This window comes from Salmo salar, chromosome 03, assembly GCF_965601325.2.
Source record: "Salmo salar chromosome 03, fSalSal1, whole genome shotgun sequence".
NCBI lineage: Eukaryota > Metazoa > Chordata > Actinopteri > Salmoniformes > Salmonidae > Salmo > Salmo salar.
In genome coordinates, this window is record NC_138293.1 from 74,207,659 (window position 1) to 74,228,619 (window position 20,961).

Sequence of the window (20,961 nt, forward strand, 5' to 3'; positions counted from 1 at the left end):
AGAGCAAATAACTACTCTGTCTGGTTTGACTTCCTCCACCCACACTGCAAGGCCAACAGTATGGCCATTAACTCTGCCTTATATACAGCCAGATACTCTGTAATGTTTCCTGACTGCCACCCCACATTCCTGCCCTACAAATGCTGACCCAGTACGTCCTGTCCTCTGTCCTCAGACTGAACTCTCTTCATTACAGTCCCATCTCCTTCTCCTGGGTATTACCCACCCACCCTCCTAAAGCTTGTGTTCTGTCTTCGCTCATGTTCCCAGCATGCCTGTAAAATCCCTTTTGCAGGATGAGACACCCCATGTTCCTGTAGGTTGACCCAATAATTCATTGCCAACTGCTGTCTCCTAATCTACAATGGTATATCCCCCATCTACACCTGTAGCGCAGCCACCGGCGAGGTCCGAAACGCCCCACTACATTATCTGAGTCCTTCCCCTTGCTTGTTTCTCCTCCATCCTATCTGTTATTGTTGGTTTGTACCAATGACAGTAATTATATTTGTCCTTTGAACTACTGCACCTCCTAGCGGAGAAGCTTTTCTAGTACCTGTCAGTGGTGCGTGTGTGGTAGATTGACACCTTTGTAAACCATTCAGAATGTCGAATAGCTAGGAAGGGGCGTGAACATATTTCCTGTACTTGATATTTTGTTGTTGAGAAACTTCAGCGCGTTCAGGAGTCGGCTACATTGTCAAGGAGCGCGGACACCTGTAAAGTCACTGAGATAGAGGTAAGGTCAACTTTTTTTATTTAGATAGTAGCAAGATCTCAATGACAAATATTCAATTATAAATGCACCAAATGTTCTACTTCAAATGAAATTGCATATGTTGTTTATGCTATCCTTGTCATTGCTTTTAAATTGTTGTCATTGTTCATTGTCTTTCGTGATAACAATTACAAATCATTTAATATGGACCTAGGTGGGTGGGTCCATCTTTTAAAATTCTAAATGCACATTATGACCAACGTGATTGAGTGTGTGCCAATATAAAAAGAAGCATGGTGATATATCAGGGTCCACAGTTCTTCTGAAACTGTTAAAGTCCATTTTCTTCTCCTTTTGAAACCACCTTGTGACAAAATACAGTTAGTGAACAGTACTGATTGTCAGGTGAATATTGTCTGTGGTTAATACACCTGTGTTCCCTATTGCTCTTGATACCACAATGAAGGAAAGTATCTCTTATGGGAGGTACTTGGCTCAGATTAAGGGGAATTTTCCTTTCATAAAAACAGGTAAACCGAAAGTAGAAGTGCTGTATGCTGCATCATTTTTGTGTCTAGTAGCCTAAACAACATTGAAGCAATGGTAGACTGCTTTAATGATCTCCCCTATGAAGCTCAACACTTAGTAACAGTATAATCACATCCCCATCCCTGCATCATAGATTCATTCCTTAAATGTGGTTGCATATGAGGAGGGCTTTGTCTTGGTAAGAATGTGGAACTATTAACTGTCTGAAGCTCACCCCATGGAACATAAAAGAGGAAGTGAATCTATGAAAATAGCTTGGGGAATTTTGATATACTTTAGTAGGCTACAGCAGTACCTCAGGAGATTGTCTGAAAGTTACTCTAGTTAAGAGGAAAGTGAGAGTTCTGTCTAGATTTAGTTCTGATGACTCCATTGTTGCGATTTTATGCATTTCTGTACAAAAGAGCTTTATAACATTTGTCAGTTATTGATTGTACAATAAATGTATATCATATACAGTTTGTGTTACAAGTTATTTATGTCTCTCTCTCTCCAGATGCAGAGGTATCTGGTGCTCTGTATGGCCCTGCTGGCCCAGGTCTCTGCTGATGACTGCCCAGGAGGAGAGGCGTGTGAGGAGGGCAACACCTGCTGCAAGGTCCCCTCCGATGGCTATGAATGTTGCCCAATGTATCAGGTATATGGGATGGTGCCTGCAGAGCTTAGCCCTTAGCTTTATTTGCAGCCTGAACCCGAGTTCCCTAACCCTTGTACACTGAATTATATCTATTAGAAGTGTACAAACCAAATAGGTAGACTATGGTGTCATTGTCTCTTACCCTGAAATAGATACCTCTTTAATTGCACGCTTGTGCTAGCATTCTCTCATAGTATCTGTTTGGTCTGTAAGATGTGAGATTCTAACACACTTTGTTAATCAAACTACTCTCTTACCATTTATCTCAGGCTGAGTGCTGTGAGGATCATATCCACTGCTGCCCTGAGGGAACACTCTGCGTTGTGAATGAGTCCATGTGTGTGAATGGAACTGTCTCCCTACCATGGGTGGAGAGAGTCTCTGCTAAACAGTCCATATATCCTAAAGTAAGAATGTCATTGAATCCAGGAAGAAAGTGTAGCTGACTATTGACAACGTTGAAATGCACTGTAACAATGACACCAGTTGACTTTCATGGCAATATGTGTCCCTGTTTTCAATCATTCACATTGTTGAGGAAAACATGTTGTAGGAATCAGGCAGAACTCATTTATCAGCAATAAGACTTTATTCAAGCAACTGCAGGGATGATCACTTTCTGGATGAAACTGGAGAGGAACTTAAAAATGTCCAGAATCACCCAGTCATTTATATTCTTCATCTACACAAAGAACTGCTTACTCCTCTCTTAAAGCTTTATACAAACAAGAATCGGTTCTAACCAGTTCTCACAGCCTAAGCTAGGGGAGTGATAAGATCTTTAGAGCCTAAATAGACAGAACTAGAATTCAGCCTGGTTACGCCTTTAGTGTTCTAGAGATAAGGAGCCAAAAACAAATCAATCCTTTGTGCGGTGTGTGAAGAGGGTACTGAAAATTAACAGTGAAAAGTACATACAGTACTATTCAACTCAAGCATACCATTAGACTGTAACAAATCCATTTTGCCCCAACAACGTAATTAACATAGATGAACGTAAGGTAATCAAAAATACTATGATCAGTCATGTTTTTTGTCATTGAAAAAGTAAAATGTATTTTTTTCTACCCCTCTAGTCTTTCAGAATGATCAGTGCAAATGCCGGGGATGAGGATGATAACATCTGCCCTGACAAGTCCCACTGCCCCGAAGAGTTCTCCTGTCTGAAGGCCACTACAGGCTATGGTTGCTGTCCTGTTGCTCATGTAATAACCTAACCACTGTTGCAATCTAGCCCTTTCCGCCAGATTCATACTGTTATACCGTTCACATAAACATGCATTGGTGTCAATGGAAAAACTGGAGTTATGTGCACAGATATCAAGTTAGGATGCAGGCCTGAGTGAATAGTACATTTATCTAATGTACACACAGGCTGTGCCTTGCTCTGATGGGAAACATTGCTGTCCTGAAGGCCACCAGTGCAACACAGACTGCAGCTCCTGCATCAAACAGACAGGTTAGACTCTTGTGGAGTCATGTGTTGCCATCTTATGCTTCTGTTGCAACATCATCACTAACCCCTCTGCCTTCTTCCACCCCGGCAGAGCCTGTTGTTGCAGTGATGTGCAGTGACAGAGAGTCTGAGTGTCCAGAGGGAACCACATGCTGTGAGACTCCAGATGGGAGTTGGGGGTGCTGCCCCATGCCCAAGGTGGGGGGGCTATATGGAGGGGGCTAGGGGGTTACCATCATGGATTTGCGAGTCAGGAATAATATTGGTCCTTTGAATGTGTGACATGTACACTCTCCAGTGTCTGTAATCACTCCATGGAGAGATGTCTAAGCAAGGATTTGCATGGCCTATGTGCTAACCCTTTGTTTATATATGGTCATCTCATGAGGTGATTCTCTGTGTGTCTGTGTGCACTGACCAGGCTGTGTGCTGTGAGGATAAGATTCACTGTTGTCCTGAGGGCAGCACCTGTGACATCAAGCAATCCAAGTGTATATCCACTACCAACAAGGAAATGCCCATGTGGGCTAAGTTCCCTGCCCGCAAGAGGGCAGAGTGGGAAACCCAGAATGGTAGGTTTCACCCCCCTGCCCCCCCTCCAAAAGGCATATTTTCCTGGTCTATTTTTGTCTGGATGTTAATGTGTATATGATTATTTTGCTGTACGTGCTTCCAGAAGTTGCCCAAGTGACAACACCTATTCCAGACACTACCACCTCAGCCAATAGGAGTCCTGCTTCTCTTTGGGAGGGTACTTCTCCACCCTTCATTAGGACAGGAGGTATGACATTACACTTCTTCTTAGAACAATACAATAGTGTTGTGGAATATTTTATTAGCTCGTCCAGTTGTGTTGATCGCTAACACCCTGCTGTCTCTCCAGACGTTCCCTGTGATGAGTCAACGGCCTGTTTGGATGGAACCACATGTTGTAAAACACAGGAAGGAGGATGGGCATGCTGTCCTCTGCCACAGGTATACTATGTCTCATACTGTAGGGGCCCATTCACTCTCTTAGCTAATCAATTTCTTCAAGAGAGATCAACCTGATTGCATGTCTTTTGCTTGTCCCGTGACAGCTTCCCCTTTTTGTTTGGGTTCTTCTCTCTTCCAGGCAGTTTGCTGCAGTGACTTTGTCCACTGCTGCCCACATGGTAAGAAGTGCAACCTGGCTGCCCAGACGTGTGACGACCCCTCAGGCTCCCCCTCTGAGCCCTGGCTGAAGAAGGTTCCTGCCGTGCCTCGGGAGGGTAAATTGCCAGGAGATGTTACCTGTGACCCCACCCACATGTGTCCCGACAACACCACCTGCTGCAAGACAGCGTCAGGAGACTGGGCCTGCTGCCCCTTGCCTGAGGTAGGGACAAATAAATATGGCTACTACTGCTGTGGATAGGCACATTAATTGAATGGCCTCTTAACTTGACTGCTCTGCGATGCGGTGAGAGATTCTGTATGGCTAACAAAGAGGCACTTAGTTTTGGTCTTTACGACATCCCAGTATCACATCCTCATTCTTTACTCCTGTCAGCTTGCTGCTGCTTGTGATCTTAACATTTCTTCTGCCTTGTAAAGGGGTTTTGGAGCTTGAACCACATGTTGTTTTATAGCAAGGGGGGCTATGTTTCATTGAAAAGTAGAACTGGGAAACTGGGTAATATAGGGAGTCACAACTTTTCTCTAACTTGCATAATCTCTTCTGCAACCAGCAATACTTCGACATAATTTCTATAAAGGCTTGTGACAGTCTTAAATGACAGAAAATGTTTTGAGTGTCCTTTCCCTTCCTCCATCCAGGCTGTTTGCTGTGAGGACCACGAGTACTGCTGCCCCCATGGCACCACCTGTGACCTGGCTGGCCTCACCTGTGATGGTCCCTCAGGGTCGGAGCCTATGGTGGGGAAGGTGCAAGCTCTCACAACCCTGGCACCTGATCATGAAGAGGCAGCCACAGACCAGCAAGGGGTGCAGGTGGATGACATGGAGCTGCCTACAAAGGATGACAAAGGTGATGAAGACGAGGAGGGGCCCAGGACACAGTATGACGCCCACACCACCTGCTGCTTTATTAAATATTTTGTTAGCTCATCCAGTTGTGTTGATCGCTAACACCCTGCTGTCTCTCCAGACGTTCCCTGTGATGAGTCAACGGCCTGTTTGGATGGAACCACATGTTGTAAAACACAGGAAGGAGGATGGGCATGCTGTCCTCTGCCACAGGTATACTATGTCTCATACTGTAGGGGCCCATTCACTCTCTTAGCTAATCAATTTCTTCAAGAGAGATCAACCTGATTGCATGTCTTTTGCTTGTCCCGTGACAGCTTCCCCTTTTTGTTTGGGTTCTTCTCTCTTCCAGGCAGTTTGCTGCAGTGACTTTGTCCACTGCTGCCCACATGGTAAGAAGTGCAACCTGGCTGCCCAGACGTGTGACGACCCCTCAGGCTCCCCATCTGAGCCCTGGCTGAAGAAGGTTCCTGCCGTGCCTCGGGAGGGTAAATTGCCAGGAGATGTTACCTGTGACCCCACCCACATGTGTCCCGACAACACCACCTGCTGCAAGACAGCGTCAGGAGACTGGGACTGCTGCCCCTTGCCTGAGGTAGGGACAAATAGATATGGCTACTACTGCTGTGGATAGGCACATTAATTGAATGGCCTCTTAACTTGACTGCTCTGCGATGCGGTGAGAGATTCTGTATGGCTAACAAAGAGGCACTTAGTTTTGGTCTTTACGACATCCCAGTATCACATCCTCATTCTTTACTCCTGTCAGCTTGCTGCTGCTTGTGATCTTAACATTTCTTCTGCCTTGTAAAGGGGTTTTGGAGCTTGAACCACATGTTGTTTTATAGCAAGGGGGGCTATGTTTCATTGAAAAGTAGAACTGGGAAACTGGGTAATATAGGGAGTCACAACTTTTCTCTAACTTGCATAATCTCTTCTGCAACCAGCAATACTTCTACATAATTTCTATAAAGGCTTGTGACAGTCTTAAATGACAGAAAATGCTTGTTGTGTGTCCTTTCCCTTCCTTAAGGCTGTTTGCTGTGAGGACCACGAGCACTGTTGCCCCCATGGCACCACCTGTGACCTGGCTACCCTCACCTGTGATGGCCCCTCAGGGCCAGAGCCGATGGTGGGGAAGGTGCCCGCCCTCACAACCCTGGCACCTGATCATGAGGAGGCACCTGCAGACCACCAGGGGGTGCAGATGGACGACATGGAGCTGCCTACAGAGGATGATGAAAGTGACGAAGACGAGGAGTTGCACAGGACACAGTGTGACGCCCACACCAGCTGCCCAAAGGACGCCACCTGCTGCTTTATGAAATCCACCCAGAAATGGGGCTGCTGCCCACTGCCACAGGTGAGTGTTACAGTAATAGTTATTGCTGAGCAATTGGTGCTTTTGAGGTCTGTTCAGTTTCGGTTCGATTATAAATAAATAATAACGGATTTCGGTTTCGATTATTTGGGTTGAATGCTGTAACAGCACAGAATATAACAATACAAGTCCCATGGTGGAAGTGACTGCCCATTACTGCTTATCACTTATCACATTGCTTTACTTTAATAAAATATTACTTTTTGTGTATATTACATTTGTTTTAATTTAAGAACTTTATTTCATTCCAATTCATCATTTCATCTCTATAGAGCTGCTGCCTATGCTGTCTGACAAAATCAAAAACATTTTAGTTCTTCAACATAAATAAGGCATACTTTTATGACTGCTGAATACCAACTATCAATTACTTTGATCATGTATTTTCAGGTAGAGATACCTCGCGAAGCAACAGCTGCTCCAAAGACAGTACAGTATGAAGATAGGCAGAAACTGCTTCTCCAATAGAAATATCCAATCATGCTTGTAGGCGATGTCATGGCGACATTGGCTAGCTAAGCTCGTTCAGAAACGTCATTGGGTCTAACGGGCATCACGTGCCGAACTGCGCATGTTCATGCCATCAAATCAAAGGCACTTCTTCAATATAGTAATTTTTGATTAAAATGAAAACGTGTAAGATTGTCACTTTGGAGTAATAACTTGTTCAACTATAAAAAGGCATTGGCTCGAATCTAGGTTGTACCTTTTAGATTTGGATGAAAAATGTAAGGACACTTTTTTTTTTTTACTTGTCCCATTGACTTCTCAAACCCCAGCCTGGTCTGCTTCTCAAGCGCTCTCTATATCCCTTCCGTAGCAGGCATAAAAGAAACACAGACCGGACAAGTCGATGCGCAATGGATTATAGTCATTGTAGTTAATTACAATGTTTTATGCGCTAAACTATGTAGAATATTGGCCTGTTGGAAACAACTCCCTACAACATCTCACAGTTCAGGCTGGATCTGATTTATCTCTAAAGGAACTGCAACGTGCGCATTGAGCTCATAAAAAAATCTGAACAAAATGGAATTAAAATAATTGAACTGACATCGGTCAATTAGTTGTTTGATAACCAACATGTCAATCACTCAGCACTATTAATGGTGTTCCCAACTAGTGAGGAAGGATGTTAGGGAATGAAAGCCCTTTCCCTCACTACTCGCTGTTCCCTCTTCCCCAGGCAGTGTGCTGTGCTGATGGAGAGCACTGCTGTCCCAAAGACTACATATGTGATATGAGCAAGACTTCCTGCTCTAAGGGTGGGGTGGTGATCCCATGGTACAACAAGCTGGCAGCTGAGCCACATGACATTGCCCTTACTACCCCCCTCTCTGTGAAGTGTGACACCCAGAACAGATGCCCTGAAGGCTCCAGCTGCTGCCAACTTTCCACAGGACAGTGGGGCTGCTGCCCCCTGCGCAAGGTGTGTGTTTGTGTGAGCGAGGGTGTGTGTTGGTATGCACATGCGTATAGAGAACCCTAGAAACAGTTTTGCTCTGCTATCTCACATGGGGAACCTTTCATGTCTGTACCACATCTGGCCGTGATTGGGAGTCCCATAGGGCAGCGCACAATTGGCCCAGCGATTGTCCGGGTTTGGCCGGGGTAGGCTGTCATTGTAAATAAGAATTTGTTCTTAACTGACTTGCCTAGTTAAATAAAACTAATTTGTCTCACTGTATAGGCTGTGTGCTGTGCAGATGAGGAGCACTGCTGTCCACAGGGCTACAGCTGTAACATGGGCTCAGGGACTTGCCAGAAGCTAATGTTTCTTCAGTTCCAGACGGTACCCCTAACCCGGGTATCTGCGCCTGAGCCCCCGACCCCACAGGAGAAGGAAATCCACTGTGGGGGGCCGTTTGTCTGCAATAATGAGGAGACATGCTGCAAGGCCTCCGCCACTACATGGGCTTGCTGTCCCGTTCCAAATGTATGATATACACCTCCGCCCTCTCACCACAGACACCACAAACGCTTCTAGAAATGAAAATGTCATACTAATGTTAGTGGAGTTCAAGACTAAGGCATCTACTCTCCTTCTATTGAATAGTCAAATTCCTATATGATTTCTCTCATTGCTTCATCGATGTCTTTTTTTTTACTCTCCCTTCCACCTTATCCCTGTCTTCCTCCACCTGTCCTCCTAGGCGGTGTGCTGCAGTGACATGAAGCACTGCTGCACTACAGGCTACACCTGTGGTGAGGGAGGGTCCTGCACCCAGTCCACTGGCTTCAAATGGGACCACTGGCAGGTGTTCTTCTCCAACAAGAAGAGAGCCCTGCATGTGTGACAACATTGGGCCAACCGTTGGAGTGATAGGCCCAAACTCCACCACCAGACGCATTGCACTAATGAAGGGACGCAGGAACTTAATATCACTGTTACAGTATATCAAATTGTGTTTTTTACAGAGGAAAAATATTGTGTGCATATTTAGGAAAGGGAAGTGAAAATATGTAACATTTTGCACCATTGGTAGGTGCTTGGAATGTTACTACAGTTACTTCAAGAGATACCCATGCTTGCTCATGAACAGAAACTATCAAGATTGTCACAGAGGAGCATATAAATGACAAGAACTTAGTACTGTTTTACAATGTTTGATGTTACCTTTTAAACAGGAAGTGTGTTGTTTTTTAGTTGATCGTGTGAAGTGCATTGTGCCTCATAGTTTCAGGTATACCTTTGAAATGCTTTTTACATGACATTTACATGACATTTTTACCTTCATTTAACTAGGAAAGTCAGTTAAGAACAAATTCTTGTTCAGGGGCAGAACGACAGATTTTCACCTTGTCAACTCGGGGATTCGATTTTGCAACCTTTCGGTCACTAGTCCAACACTCTAACCACTAGGCTACCTGCCGCCCCATATGCCCTCTGTCTTGTTGCTACCACGTTTTAAGTAAGACATGGATTATCCCACTTCCTTGTGTTTTACAAATTATGCAATTTTAAATAGTCCGTAATGATTCTTGCTGTTGCTACCAAAGGGAATTAATTAGCTGTAAAATGTGAATAAAAAAGTCATTGCCAAATCAGTTGTACAATATGCACGTGTTGGTTTGTAATCAGTGTTCACGCAAATCTGTGCCCAGGATGTAACTATAGTAGGCCTTGCAAGTAAAAAGGAAAAAACTCAAGAGGTGATAAAGGTGAGTACTGAGTGGACTACAGTTGGAGAAAAACCACATTCAACGTCTGATACTAATTACCAATCACTGGGAAGTTTTCTGTGGGTTTTATGGTGGACTTCACCCAAAAAGATGTATTGGCGCCACCAACTGGACGGTTTGAAACCAATAAAGTAAATATTACATTTACATTTTAGTCATTTAGCAGACGCTCTTATCCAGAGTGACTTACAGTAGTGAATGCATACATTTCATACATTCTTTTTCTGTGCTGGCCCCCCGTGGGAATCAAACCCACAACCCTGGCGTTGCAAACACCATGCTCTACCAACTGAGCTACAGGGAAGGTATATGTATAAATCCATACGTAATAATGATACTAACTTAATCCACCAAAATAAAAAATAGTATATAGACAAAACAAACTCCCACTTCTTATTTTAGATCCCCATATCTCCCTTCTCAGGCTCTAGGACCTGACAGGGTGGTACGGCTTGGGTCAATATTCCTTAACTCCTGTGCTGTGAAATCTTTCTGCCCCAGGAACCGCTCCGCCGCAATCACTATGATTTCTATCTTCCTGAACATTCTCCCCACCTTGGCAGTGCCAATAATTACCATAGCTATAAATGCCACAAAGCCCACCTTCTTAACCTTTAAAATGTCAGGATCCTGCTGGTGAAAGGCAACCCCTGCAGCCTAGACCTATCCACTACCTTGGACTCTTCTGGAGCACCATTCAAACCTTTTCATAGCTGCTGCATATGAAATACTCTTGTGCAACCCTGACTAAACCACTTCCTTCTCTTTCACCCTTGTGGGGCATTCGGAGGACGTGGCTTCATTGTTCCCACCGCAATTGCAATATGTCACATATTCATCACTTTTATAAACATATGGTCCCTTCCACTTGGACATCTCGGCTTCTCCCTTCTGCAAACACTTGCTACATGACCAAAAGCTTCACAATGATCACACTGCATTGGTCTTGGGATAAATGCTCTGACTCTGTAGTTAATATACCCTAACTGCACTTGAGTAGGGAGACTCCACATAAACAATAAAAAAAAATAACAGCTAGACTTCACCTTTTCACCATTCATCACACGATTCATCCAACGTGCTTCAATTACTCCTGGAATATGTTTAATCTCTTCAAAATCAACTTCCCAGGAGACGCCTGCGGCGGCCTGATATAACCCCCTTGAGGGGTGCCCTGTTCCGAAGAGACACACACGACACTACAAACTTTTTTATTTTATTTCACCTTTATTTAACCAGGTAGGCTAGTTGAGAACAAGTTCTCATTTACAACTACGACCTGGCCAAGAATAAAGCACAGCAGTTCGACACATATAACAACACAGTTGCACATGGGATAAACAAACATACAGTCAATAATATAGTAGAACAAGTCTATATACAGTGTGTGCAATTGATGTAAGATAAGGGAGGCAATAAATAGTCTATATACAGTGTGTGCAATTGATGTAAGATAAGGGAGGCAATAAATAGGCCATGGTGGCGAAGTAATTACAATATACCAATTAAACACTGGAGTGATTGATGTTCAGAAGATGAATGTGCAAGTAGAGATACTGGGGTGCAAAGGTGCGAGATAAATAAATAAATACATTATGGGGATGAGGTAGTTGAATGGGCTAGCAATTTAGCAAATCGACTACGGCACGTTCCTTCTGATCCGCAGAATCAAAACAAGCCCGCCTCTGGTGATCCTCACAACCTTCACTTTACCCAGTACTCTCTCCACCAGTTTGGATAACTCAAACGGTTTCTTCACGATTGGTACTCTTCTCAACCACCGGATTAAACAATAACAAACCATACTCTACTATTCTCGTCGCTGTGCCCCACTGGGAAGTTATGCTACGGATAGGTTAAAATGGCATATTGCTGTTTCTTGCAGGCAGTTCACATGCACACCAGATCAGTGCTTTTACGATGACGTGGCAATGTTTATGACGTTTGGAAGCCCGCCTCTCCCTTTGACGTATTCATCTTTCAAGATGGCGATGCACCTGCTTCATCGGTGGTAATTATTTTCATTTCTAAAACGGTGTACATAAACGATAAAACAAAGTTGACAGTTGACAATAACTTTAATATCGGAGGACAACGTTGTCTTTTACCTTTCAAATATGTCGACAGAGGAACTGTCAACCTCGGACAGCGAAGCTGCATTTGCTGGGGCTGGCGAGCGATGGGCGCCCGTCGGCGCTGTAGCCAGTCCGGAGGATGAGAGCGGGAAGGGAAACGCAGTCGAGCCGAGGAGGAAAGGCTCAGCTGCGTCTGTTGAGACGGAGATGGCCGCAAGATTGAGGAAACTGGAGGACGAACAGGGACTGCTGAATTCCTCGCTCCTCGCTTTGACATCTCATTTTGCACAAGTGCAGTTCCGCTTGAAGCAGATAGTTCACGCTCAGACTGATGAGAAGGAGAGGATGCTGGTAGAACTCGAGGAGTTTGCCTTCAAAGGCTGCCCTCACGTTGTGGGATGCAGGCCACAGGATACTCAACAGCTTGAAAACGCGGTAAGTAGTCCATCACGCCCACGGCTGGTCAGACTTGGTAGATCTAAGAATGTGAACAATGGTTCCTCTTCAGTAAGTAGAAAAATTATGTCAACACAAACACTCAATTTCTTGAGGTTGTGTGATTATGCAAGCTATAAGCTATCCATTGTGTGTAGAAAAATAGGTTATGTTCGTCCCCCACAAAACAGACCACAGACAGACACCAATTTAGGCCTACACCAACGTCAGTACAGTGTTCCACCAGTAATACCTGGTGAGGGGATGGGGGTGAGTGTGGTGGTCACATTAGTTGCTGCCCTTACATAGGCTGGTCGTCATTCAGTGTCAATCGGACAGCTGTGAGGATGACTCCCTGAGATCTGTTATCTCCAAAGGAAGATAGAAATGGTGGTATCTCATCAACACAATAAGTGACTCACAGGCTCAGTTAACATGCTTCAGGAAAATCCTTCTCTGTAATAATAGCTTCTGTATGCACAACTAAACCAAACCCCATTGTTTACTCCATGCAACTCTCCATTTACCTTCGAAATAATGCCTGCTTATGTAATACTGTCTTTGATTAAAGCTTTTCTTTTTCTGATTTCCTCTGTGTCTACATGCTTTACTTGTAGGAGGACCTGGTGAGTATGGCTACAGCTCTGTTCCTCTCCAGCATTTGTTCAGTCTGTCTGTCTAGTAAACATGCATGATCAATAAGGGCTGTGTATAGACCCTCCCCATTGTACACCCCAGTCCTCCACTGACAGTGTATTCTGTGTTCTCTCTTCTCCACACAGAGTGAGAGGGAGAAGAGGGAGCGTCTGGAGGTCCAGAGGGAGAAGCAGAAGGAGCTCATCGTCCAGCTGAAGACCCAGCTGGATGACCTGGAGCGCTATGCCTACCAGGAGGGCAGCTACGACTCCCTGCCCCAGTCGGTGGTCATGGAGAGACAGAAGGTAGGGCTCTGTTCATGTACCAGAAGTCTCCCAAAAGTCCATTCAATACAATGTTGTTTCCTCCCCATGTGTACTGTCCTGGTAATACTCATGACGGTTCCACTCTTCCACTGCCAGGTAATCATTGACGAGTTGATCAAGAAGCTGGATGTGAACTTCAACGAGGACATAGGGAACCTGACGCCTGAGGAGCTAAGACAGAGAGTGGATGCTGCCATCGCTCAAATAGTCAACCCAGCCAGGGTCAAGGAGCAGCTGGTGGACCAGCTCAAGACCCAGATCAGGGACCTAGAGATGTTCATCAACTTCATCCAGGGTAGGTGGCAGTGGGCCTGGGATGCCATGTTGGCTGTGGTTAGGTGTCTTGGAAGCTCACTAATACACACTTTGTTACTGAAATATTCCACCAATATTCTGATTTACTACTGTATTTTGCCTTTACCCAACAGATGAGGTAGGGAACCCTCTTCTGTCTGACGGTGAACCCAGCCAGCAGCCGAGGACAGCAGGGCCCAACACCAGAGCCCCTGGAGGGAGGAAGAAAAGTCAGTTATCACCCAGCATTATTATCATAGGCTCTACAACATCACTCACAATACATCTGTTCTAACGATTCTCTTCTCCTGCCCATAGTGGACCCAGAGCAGGCCCAGAAGATGAGGCAGACAGGCTTGCAGCTGATCCAGCGGGCCCTGGCTGTGCTGCAGATCTTTGCAGTGAGCCAGTTTGGCTGTGCAGCTGGCCACGTTCCCCAGAGCATGTGGTCGCAGGGGGAAGGGGGCCAGGACTACGGCCCTCTGCTGCAGCGTCTGGAGGGGGCTGTAGACCGGGTTCGAGTGCAGGCCTCGTGCAGACAGCCCTCGATAGATCACGTGGTCAGCTACAACAGCAGCTTGGCCCTGGGGTCCCGTGATGAGCTCACTGCCTCAGTGAGGAAGGAGCTGGCCATGGCTCTGAGAGACCTGCTAGCCCATGGTCTCTACTCCCCGTCCCAGGGCATGAGCCTGGTGCTGGCCCCCATCTCCTGCCTGCTGCCCTACAGACCTGGCCCAACGACCATCCACCCCTGGGAGCTCTTTGTCAAGTACTACCACTCTAAAAACGGCAAGGCCTTCGTGGAGTCGCCAGCCCGCCAGCTCTCTCAGTCCTTCAGCCTACCTGTTGCAGGCAATCCGGTCACTGTCACACCCAAGCAGTCTCTGCTCTGGGCCATTCACTCAGTCTTGCTGGAGCACAATCGCTACAAGCGAGGAGCAGACTCAGAGTTCAAGGCTCTGGTATGCATGGCTCTGAACGAGCAGAGGCTGGTGTCATGGCTTAACCTGCTGTGCAAGTCAGGGGCCTTGGTACACCCACACTACCAGCACTGGAGCTACATGGCCCAGACAGGCTTCGAGGGAGCCCTGCGCATCCTGGGACGTATCAGCCACCTCAAGTTTAACCTGCCGGTGGACCTGGCTGTGAGGCAGCTCAAGAACATCAAGGATGCCTTCTGAGAAGGGACCGTCGAGAGACACCCAAAACCATGCTTTCAGCTCACATGGTTACCAGGCCTGATTTTAAGGCAAAACAATATATACAATCAACTGGCCCTTGAGGACCGGAAGGCATGGTTTGGGTCTCCATCAAGTTCTGAAATTATAATTGGCATAAAAGATTTGTGCTAATGTTGCTTTATCCGTTTTACTCTAAAGTTATCTTGGGTCAAAACATTTTTGTTAGCATCCCGTCTAAAAACATGGCATGAATTCCGTGCAAAGTTGTTCAACAAAAATCAAGTGTGCAATGTTGAGATGCATTATATAGCAAATCTGATTTTTATTTAGCAAATCTGTAACTAACATTTAATTTATCCATGCCCCCCCATAACCACACAAAGGGAGCATATCAAGATCATAATGACTTGTTACATTGCATTATATGGAGCTTGTTGCCTCCCCTTAGGAAACACTTCCTTTATGTGATGTTGTTTGACTTGTCCCTATGGAGATGAGATACAGTAGCTCAGACCTATGCAGATAATGTTGTGAGGTTGGCCTTTTACAGTAACTCACTACTGTATAATGATTACCTATAGAATGGGTGATCATCAATGTGACCAAATGTATAGTCATTCCCTCCCCATACTCTGTAGTATGGGCAAAAACAGACCAGTATCCTGCACAGTCACTAAACTGTACATTTTGTGTTCTCTATGGAAGAGAATAATATGGGTTATTACAGTTCACATTCACAGAGCATTGCTCTCTGTCTGTGGTTACTAAAAGCTCCACTGTTGTGTTCACAGAAGACGTGCACTATTCAATGCACTCAGGTCAAATGAACATGGCAAGAGTGTATGCTCTCACCAATGAATGTAGAAGAGAGGTCAAAATTCTAAAGATGTCACAAGTGTTCTGATAATCTAAATGATCACTCATGCAGCATGTAGTGTCTCTCCGTTGAGGAATAACCAGAATCTGCCTAACGTGTTTTAAAGAAGGTAGATAATGTAGAGGCCCTGTATTAACTGCTGCTTCTTTACTGTTCCAAATGGAAGTGATTTAAAAATGTAAAAAAAAACATATGATTTAACTATTTAGCTTATATGTAATTATATATTTAATCGTCCAATATTTAAGATGATTGTGGGATGTGATCGTTTTCTCTGTTTCTATTCGTTTTTTGAATGGTGAATGAAAACCACGAAGTGAAATCTTCCTATTACATGTGAATCACATGGGGTGTATCCTGAAAAGCTGAATGTACAAACCATAGATACTGTTCATTTCCACATGAGTGAAAACTTATCATCCCTAGTATGGTTTTTCCAACCCTCCTCATATTAAGGTGTAACCTACATTTCTCTTATGGTCTATGGTATTGTATTGAGGTCTATTTCTATTTTGTTGTATAGTAAATTGCAAATGCCTCAGCCGGACCACTACCAGGCTATGCTTGGATCTGGTCTGTGCTTTACTGGGGTGCATCTCCATGTAGTGAATGGGAGGACAGGTTGTCCTACATCGAAAGGGATACTTTGGTTTGCATAGTTCTGATGTGTTAGTGTGAATATCAATACCCCCTTCATTTAGCCTGCATTGTTACTTTTCAAATGCACTGTGCTCATGTCAAAACTACTGCTAACACAAACATAGATGCACACATCACGATACTACTACCGTACTAAGGAATGTACATTTCTGTATGAAAAATGAGACTTAGTTACTGTCTCTGATTTGTTTTTGTTTTTCTGTGCATACCCTACTGGTCAGATTGAGAAAAAGTTATACAGCTGTTTATTGTTTTTGTTCAATAACTGTATGAATGTGAGCAAATAAATTATGTCAAAAACCTATTTCAGCCCATGCACAATTTGTATCCATTCAGGGCTCTCAACACACTTGTTGTCAATGGACATTAATAAGTCATAAAATACAGGTGTAATAATGATGCCTGACACTTGTCTTTAGTTTAGTCAAGTTGCAGGCCTTCGCATAGCAGCATCAGAGAACACTGTCAACTGTGCCAACAACTGAATAGGACACCTTGATTGTCACAGAGAAACTCAATATAGGGCTGACTCTAGGTTCCCTTTTATAAGCTTGACATAAATGGCTCCCGAGTGGCGCAGCGGTCTAAGGCACTGCATCTCAGTGCTAGAGGTATCACTGCAGCCCCTGGTTTGATCCTGGGCTGTATCACAACTGGCCACGATCGGGAGTCCCACAATTGGCCCAGGGTCGTTAGGGTAGGCCGTCATTGTAAATAAGAATTTGTTCTTAACTGACTTGCCTAGTTAAATAAAAATGATGTTCCAAAATAAAGGAACTGTTCCAAGACCAGTTTTGAGCATAGAGGTGTTCCGCTCGGCGGAAATGACGCATCGTTGATTTGATGTGAAAGGTCACGAAAATCTCCTCAACTTCCTTTCCTGCTAGCGGTGGCAACAGAATAGCACCAGTGAGTGAATTTCTAAACACAGTAATCTTCAACCATCTTGATAAATCTTGACGTTTACATACTTCTTAGTTGTTTTTTACCCTAAAGTATACGTTTAAGATCCGGGATTGGGGATAATTTCCCTTATTTTGTCATTTATATTAGAAAAATTTACTTTTATATAGTGTCCGCTACCCATCTCGCTAGCGTTTCAACATGGCAGCTTGCTTGATGAGGTTCATGTCGATTCAAAACCAACCACTTCGGTTTTGTAACTTATATAATCGGATAACCATAATGTACTCGGTTAATGGCGTTCGGTTGCCCATTTAAATGTAATTGCATGAATATATACAAAATCTCGTCTGAATGGTAACGTAAAGCTAGCTAGGTAAATAAACAGTGATGGCTGGACAGTAGAACGAGTAAACATTTACACAAGGCTGAAAAACGGCAAAAGAACGTTGGTTAACACCTACTTCAGTCACAACATAGCATGTCATTTAACTTTTCATAAAATACTGTATTTCGTTGTATGACATGGCTAATTTACGTCATGTTGCTCCTGCAATCGCGTGCAGTCACTGGCCATCTGACGTCCAAGCCGACGTAGCTAGTTTAGCTAATACCATACCGGTAGCCTGTAGTTAACATTCTACTTATATCTAGAAACAGTAAATATTGTCCCACATTGACCATTCCATGGCGTCTTGTCTTAGTAATAATGCTTTTATTTTGTAACTCACTTCTCTTGTCACCCAGAGATGGGCAAGTTCATGAAACCTGGGAAGGTGGTGATGGTCCTTGCTGGGCGCTACGCTGGGCGTAAAGCTGTTATCGTCAAGGTAAGTTTGATCCTGAGCTATTGTTAAATGTGCATATTTCACTCCGTTTGATTAGTTACTGTTTGCTTGGATAATCCTCTTGCAATGTGGTCCATAAACACTGGTAACTGAACAGCTAACTATATATTGATTCTCTCCCTACAGAACATTGATGATGGCACCTCAGACCGCCCTTATAGCCACGCACTGGTCTCAGGCATTGACCGCTACCCCCGCAAAGTGACCACAACCATGGGCAAGAAGAAGGTTGCCAAGAGGTCCAAGATCAAGGCATTTGTGAAGGTGTACAACTACAATCACCTCATGCCCACCAGGTCAGTGCCAAGTGGACATGGGAGTAATGGTTGTTTAGGTGGTTACCTGCTGACATGTGAGAGTAAACTGTAGGTGACTAACAGTATTGCATCCATGCAATAATACTACATTTTAATGAAATTCTGGCAGTGGCCAAACTGGATGGAATGTCTAGATGGTGTACAGAGTGGACCCTATTCTGTTGGATGTGGTGAACTACCCTTTCACACTCCTAACCAGGCCAACTCAGTACAACATGGCTTATGTATCCATATCCACCATAGTTGCAGTAACTGTGCTGGAAAGGGCAATCTGAGCCAGCAAAGTATGGTTTGGGTCAGCACGCTAGTGAAGTCTGGCTGTTCAACACATTTAATCTCTGCATGCATCAATCAGATGTTGTCCCTACTTAGTAAACTTGATAGATGGCTTGGTTTGATTGTCCTTCTTGATTCTTGGAATGTTCCGAGTAGATGAAGTTGTATCCACTCGTGTTTGTGTCCTTTTTATAGGAAATTGGTGTAGGTGTCTTACTAAGTCTCTTGCTGTATTTTTACTTGTGCTTAGATACTCCGTGGACATTCCTCTGGACAAAACCGTCGTCAACAAGGATGTCTTCAGAGACCCTGCCCTGAAACGCAAAGCCAGACGGGAGGCCAAGATTAAGTTTGAGGAGAGGTGAGTCTTTAACCACACCAGGAACCAGGACTTGTGAGAAATGCACAGGTTCCTTGTCCTGATAATATCTGACACATGATACAAGTAGCTTATGTACTATAGGATAATAAAATATCATGTTTTCTTTTTCATCTCCATTAAACCTTTTCTAAAATGTTTTTTCTATCCACAGGTACAAGACAGGCAAGAACAAATGGTTCTTCCAGAAGCTTAGATTCTAGTTGTTCATTTGTTTCACTAACTGTATAAAAAAATAATCTTGACTAGTGTCTTCATTTGTGGTTTTATTGACAAGTGTAAGATGTGTTGGAGATTAAGCAATACAGCTGATTATTGCCTCAAAAGCAGTAGAAAGGCGTTTACAAAAGCTGCTTGTTAATACGATAATGTCATGAATTAACTTATTGGCCCAATCAGACTTGACAAGTAAAAACATACGTGGTAAAGTACAAGCTTGTCCTTTGACATTTTGCGCATATCCATTTCCACACTATCATATTAGTCTAATGGTATCAGTACAGCATAGTGGTCACCAAGCTACTGAATGTTTTCCAGCCACTAGCACACCTGAGAAATCTATTCAAGGTCATTTTTTATATACACTGCTCAAAAAAATAAAGGGAACCCTTCAACACATCCTAGATCTGAATGAAAGAAATAATCTTATTAAATACTTTTTTCTTTACATACTTGAATGTGCTGACAACAAAATCACACAAAAATAATCAATGGAAATCCAATTTATCAACCCATGGAGGTCTGGATTTGGAGTCACACTCAAAATTAAAGTGGAAAACCACACTACAGGCTGATCCAACTTTGATGTAATGTCCTTAAAACAAGTCAAAATGAGGCTCGGTAGTGTGTGTGGCCTCCATGTGCCTGTATGACCTCCCTACAATGCCTGGGCATGCTCCTGGTGAGGTGGCGGATGGTCTCCTGAGGGATCTCCCAGACCTGGACTAAAGCATCCGCCAACTCCTGGACAGTCTGTGGTGCAAGGTGGCGTTGGCGGATGGAGCGAGACATGTCCCAGATGTGCTCAATTGGATTCAGGTCTGGGGAACGGGCGGGCCAGTCCATAGCATCAATGCCTTCCTCTTGCAGGAACTGCTGACACACTCCAGCCACATGAGGTCTAGCATTGTCTTGCATTAGGAGGAACCCAGGGCCAACCGCACCAGCATATGGTCTCACAAGGGGTCTGAGGATCTCATCTCGGTACTTAATGGCAGGCTACCTCTGGCGAGCACATGGAGGGCTGTGTGGCCCCCCAAAGAAATGCCACCCCACACCATGACTGACCCACTGCCAAACCGGTCATGCTGGAGGATGTTGCAGGCAGCAGAACGTTCTCCACGGCGTCTCCAGACTCTGTCACGTGCTCAGTGTGAACCTGCTTTCATCTGTGGCGAATTTGCCAATCTTGGTGTTCTCTGGCAAATGCCAAACATCCTGCACGGTGTTGGTATGTAAGCACAACCCCCACCTGTGGACGTTGGGCCCTCATACCACTCTCATGGAGTCTGTTTCTGACCGTTTGAGCAGACACATGCACATTTGTGGCCTGCTGGAGGTCATTTTGCAGGGCTCTGGCAGTGCTCCTCCTTGCACAAAGGCGGAGGTAGCGGTCCTGCTGCTGGGTTGTTGCCCTCCTACGGCCTCCTCCACGTCTCCTGATGTACTGGCCTGTCTCCTGGTAGCGCCTCCATGCTCTGAACACTACGCTGACAGACACAGCAAACCTTCTTGCCACAGCTCGCATTGATGTGCCATCCTGGATGAGCTGCACTACCTGAGCCACTTGTGTGGGTTGTAGACTCCGTCTCATGCTACCACTA

General features: G+C 44.7%; 3 protein-coding genes across 4 annotated transcripts; all 3 read left to right on the plus strand.

Moving 5' to 3' along the window:
• The first annotated feature begins 602 nt into the window (after positions 1–602).
• grna (granulin a) lies at positions 603–9,796 on the plus strand. 2 transcript variants are annotated; one of them, XM_014193858.3, is made up of 17 exons: positions 603–739; positions 1,764–1,904; positions 2,174–2,311; positions 2,981–3,109; positions 3,279–3,363; positions 3,452–3,558; positions 3,782–3,932; positions 4,037–4,141; positions 4,244–4,335; positions 4,475–4,717; positions 5,158–5,368; positions 5,489–5,580; positions 5,720–5,962; positions 6,401–6,730; positions 7,935–8,177; positions 8,439–8,684; positions 8,902–9,796. In XM_014193858.3, exons 2-17 carry the CDS (start codon positions 1,764–1,766, stop codon positions 9,043–9,045), a joined length of 2,700 nt encoding a protein of 899 aa, XP_014049333.1. In that variant the 5' UTR covers positions 603–739; the 3' UTR covers positions 9,046–9,796. The 2 variants fall into 2 exon arrangements, with proteins under 2 accessions (XP_014049333.1, XP_014049335.1); XM_014193860.3 differs by having other exon boundaries at positions 4,040–4,141.
• A 2,115-nt stretch (positions 9,797–11,911) lies between these two features.
• Positions 11,912–15,289, plus strand: rundc1 (RUN domain containing 1). The gene is made up of 5 exons (XM_014193856.3): positions 11,912–12,441; positions 13,224–13,382; positions 13,500–13,698; positions 13,832–13,927; positions 14,016–15,289. Exons 1-5 carry the CDS (start codon positions 12,049–12,051, stop codon positions 14,876–14,878), a joined length of 1,710 nt encoding a protein of 569 aa, XP_014049331.1. The 5' UTR covers positions 11,912–12,048; the 3' UTR covers positions 14,879–15,289.
• Positions 15,290–17,242: 1,953 nt separating this feature from the next.
• rpl27 (ribosomal protein L27) lies at positions 17,243–19,383 on the plus strand. Its single transcript, XM_014193857.3, has 5 exons — positions 17,243–17,324; positions 18,066–18,148; positions 18,293–18,462; positions 19,010–19,120; positions 19,293–19,383. Exons 2-5 carry the CDS (start codon positions 18,068–18,070, stop codon positions 19,339–19,341), a joined length of 411 nt encoding a protein of 136 aa, XP_014049332.1. The 5' UTR covers positions 17,243–17,324; positions 18,066–18,067; the 3' UTR covers positions 19,342–19,383.
• Positions 19,384–20,961: the final 1,578 nt, after the last annotated feature.

What these genes read in the sequence shown, in the direction of transcription:
- grna (XM_014193858.3), top strand. Translation starts at nt 1,764, where the DNA reads ATGCAGAGGTATCTGGTGCTCTGTATGGCCCTGCTGGCCCAGGTCTCT. An exon ending in GTTGCTGTCCTGTTGCTCAT is followed by an intron (nt 3,110 to 3,278) that starts GTAATAACCTAA and finishes ATGTACACACAG; the next exon opens with GCTGTGCCTTGCTCTGATGG. An exon ending in CTTGCTGTCCCGTTCCAAAT is followed by an intron (nt 8,685 to 8,901) that starts GTATGATATACA and finishes CTGTCCTCCTAG; the next exon opens with GCGGTGTGCTGCAGTGACAT.
- rundc1 (XM_014193856.3), top strand. Translation starts at nt 12,049, where the DNA reads ATGTCGACAGAGGAACTGTCAACCTCGGACAGCGAAGCTGCATTTGCT. An exon ending in CTCAACAGCTTGAAAACGCG is followed by an intron (nt 12,442 to 13,223) that starts GTAAGTAGTCCA and finishes TTCTCCACACAG; the next exon opens with AGTGAGAGGGAGAAGAGGGA. An exon ending in GTTCATCAACTTCATCCAGG is followed by an intron (nt 13,699 to 13,831) that starts GTAGGTGGCAGT and finishes TTTACCCAACAG; the next exon opens with ATGAGGTAGGGAACCCTCTT.
- rpl27 (XM_014193857.3), top strand. Translation starts at nt 18,068, where the DNA reads ATGGGCAAGTTCATGAAACCTGGGAAGGTGGTGATGGTCCTTGCTGGG. An exon ending in GTAAAGCTGTTATCGTCAAG is followed by an intron (nt 18,149 to 18,292) that starts GTAAGTTTGATC and finishes CTCTCCCTACAG; the next exon opens with AACATTGATGATGGCACCTC. An exon ending in AATCACCTCATGCCCACCAG is followed by an intron (nt 18,463 to 19,009) that starts GTCAGTGCCAAG and finishes ACTTGTGCTTAG; the next exon opens with ATACTCCGTGGACATTCCTC.